The sequence below is a fragment of the Alosa alosa genome, chromosome 22, assembly GCF_017589495.1.
Source record: "Alosa alosa isolate M-15738 ecotype Scorff River chromosome 22, AALO_Geno_1.1, whole genome shotgun sequence".
NCBI lineage: Eukaryota > Metazoa > Chordata > Actinopteri > Clupeiformes > Clupeidae > Alosa > Alosa alosa.
The window spans coordinates 29,491,452-29,493,951 of NC_063210.1; the positions used below are offsets into that span (position 1 = coordinate 29,491,452).

General features: G+C 46.0%; 1 protein-coding gene across 1 annotated transcript in view; it reads left to right on the forward strand.

The window, feature by feature from the left end:
• Nucleotides 1-2,500, forward strand: part of LOC125287232 (rho GTPase-activating protein 23-like) — a 129,894-nt gene that overhangs the window by 96,760 nt on the left and 30,634 nt on the right. Inside the window, 1 exon segment of the mRNA XM_048232794.1 lies at nucleotides 1-63. This exon segment is cut by the window's left edge and continues 231 nt beyond it. Within this exon segment, the coding sequence (XP_048088751.1) occupies nucleotides 1-63 (63 nt within the window).

Sequence of the window (2,500 nt, forward strand, 5' to 3'; positions counted from 1 at the left end):
GACCGCGAGCAGATGCTCAGCTGGGTTGCCAGTATCCGTGACAACAGCTGGACAGACAACCAGGTATGTTGTTTATGTGTGTGTGTGTACGTGTGTGTACGTGTGTGTGTGTGTTAGGGGTTTCATTAACTAGTTGACTAGTCACCTATTACAACCACTGGTCGGCTATAGTCGACTAGTAGTCTAACGAAGTTATCAAAACAAAAACAAATGTTATCAAAGAGTATCTGGCTACTTCCTTGGCAGGGAACACAGTCAAGTCTCCATCCCTCCCACGTCTAAGCCCTCATTTTTTCTTAACATGAAGGCTAATGTTGGCTACTTAAGGCTAATGTCGGCTACGTAAGGCTAATGTCGGCTACGTAGGGCTAATGTCGGCTACGTAAGGCTAATGTCGGCTACGTAAGGCTAATGTCGGCTAATGTTGGCTATGTAAGGCTAATGTCGGCTACGGAAGGCTAATGTCGGCTACTTAATGCTAATGTCGGCTACGTAAGGCTAATGTCAGCTACGTGAGGCTAATGTTGGCTAATGTTGGTTAGGTAAGGCAGGCTACGTAAGGCTAAAGTAGGCTACGGAAGGCTAATGTTTATCCATGGCCACACTGGTTTAATTGTTAGTTTCCACCGCGGTTTTGGTGAGTCCAGTTAAATTTTTTATTATATTATAGCTAAAGACACAATTAAAATGCATTGTTCAAAATGCATGCTGATGAACTTCTATTTGTGAGGTTGGCAAAGTTATCAAAGTCAAAGTCTGCTTTATTGTCAATTTCTTCACATGTTAAGAGATACAAAGAGATCGAAATTACGTTTCCCACTATCCCACGGTGGAGACAAGACATATTTTACCAATTAAGTCCACAGACAAACATAACATTCAAGTAAACAATATAAAAAGTAAATAAGAAGGCACATACAATGAAGAAATAAGAGCAGCAAAATTTGGTTTGAAATTGTGCAATTGTGCATACAGTAGACAGTCAATATAATAGTGCAAAAGTCAGGCCAATAAATGGCTGAGGTAGTTCTGTTTGACCTAAGTAAGCAAGTGGCATAGTGGTGCAAGTTATGTAAGAGCAGCAGAAGTGTTGTGTTTTCAGGACAACAGGACAACAACAACAAGTTGCAAAGTGTGCAAGTGTACAAGTGGAGTAGTGCAAGTGGAGTAGTGCAAGGCAGCCATTGTGGGTCTAAAAGTCCAGGATGTTATGTAGCTGAGGGTGGAGGGGGGAGAGGGGGGAGAGAGTTCAACATCCTAACAGCCTGGTGTATGAAGCTGTTGGTGAGTCTGGTGGTTGGGGGATGAGGCTTCTGTACCTCTTCCTAGAGGGCAGTTGATCAAACAAATTGTGAGCGGGGTGACTTGACCACTCACAATTGTGGTCGCTTTTGCAGGTGAGGTGGGTGGTGTAAATGTCCTTCAGGGAGGGGAGTGAAGCACCAATAATCCCTTCCAGCTGTGTTCACTATGCGCTGCAGGGCTTTCCTGTTGTATTCAGTGCAGCTTCCCCCCCACACAGCGATACAGCTGAGAGGATGCTCTCAATGGTGCCTCGGGTAGAATGTGGTCATGATGGCTGGTGGAGCACTTGCTCGCCTGAGTTTCGCAGGAAGTACAGGCGGCGCCTTGAGCTCTTAAGCCAGTGATGCAGTGTTGGTGGTCCAGGAGAGGTCTTCACTGATGTGCACCCCAGGAATTTGGTGCTGCTCACTCTCTCTCCACCACAGCACCGTCGATGGTCAGTGGCAGGTGTTGGGTGTGACCTCTCCGGAAGTCAACAACAATCTCCTTGGTCTTTCTGACGTTCAGCAGGAGGTTGTTGTCCCTGCACCACGTGTTCAGAAGGTCGACCACCAACCTGTATTGAGTCTCGTCGCCCTTGGTGATGAGACCCACCAGAGTTGTGTCGTCAGCAAAATGGTTATGGTTTTGTGAGGTTGGCAATGTTGTGTTATGTGAGGTTGGCAATGGTTTAAACTTGAAGTGCTTAGGTTATATTTTAATTCCATGTTGACTGAGCCGACATCAGCGCCAAGATGAGTGCACTGCCACTTTCCACTCACATCAGCGCTGAAGTCTGGCAATGGATTTTATGGAACACAGTCAAGACAAAATAGAACTGATGCTGGTGTGCAGTAGCCTAGAAATCTAGACACACCCTAGCGGCAGCAAATTACATTTGCTGCCAGGGCTAATCTAGCAACTCTCCGTTGGCTTGTGAGCTCGAAAAGTAAACTCCTATCAGGCCAATCAAATGCGTGTATAGAGTGTTAGGGCGGGCTTAACATAATGATTGATGGCAGAGTTGCAACGGTTTGGGTTGAATTCCCTGCTACTTGAAAACAAAGAAGATGGATGTTGCTGTTGGTGAACAGTGCGACACGAGTTAAGCTTTTTTTCAAGTTGGCAAAAGTTTGAACTAGCCAACTAGCTCCGCTGGTGGGAAACGCGATGGGACTATAAAGCTGCCGCTGTCCCTATTGCGTGCAGAGGGAAT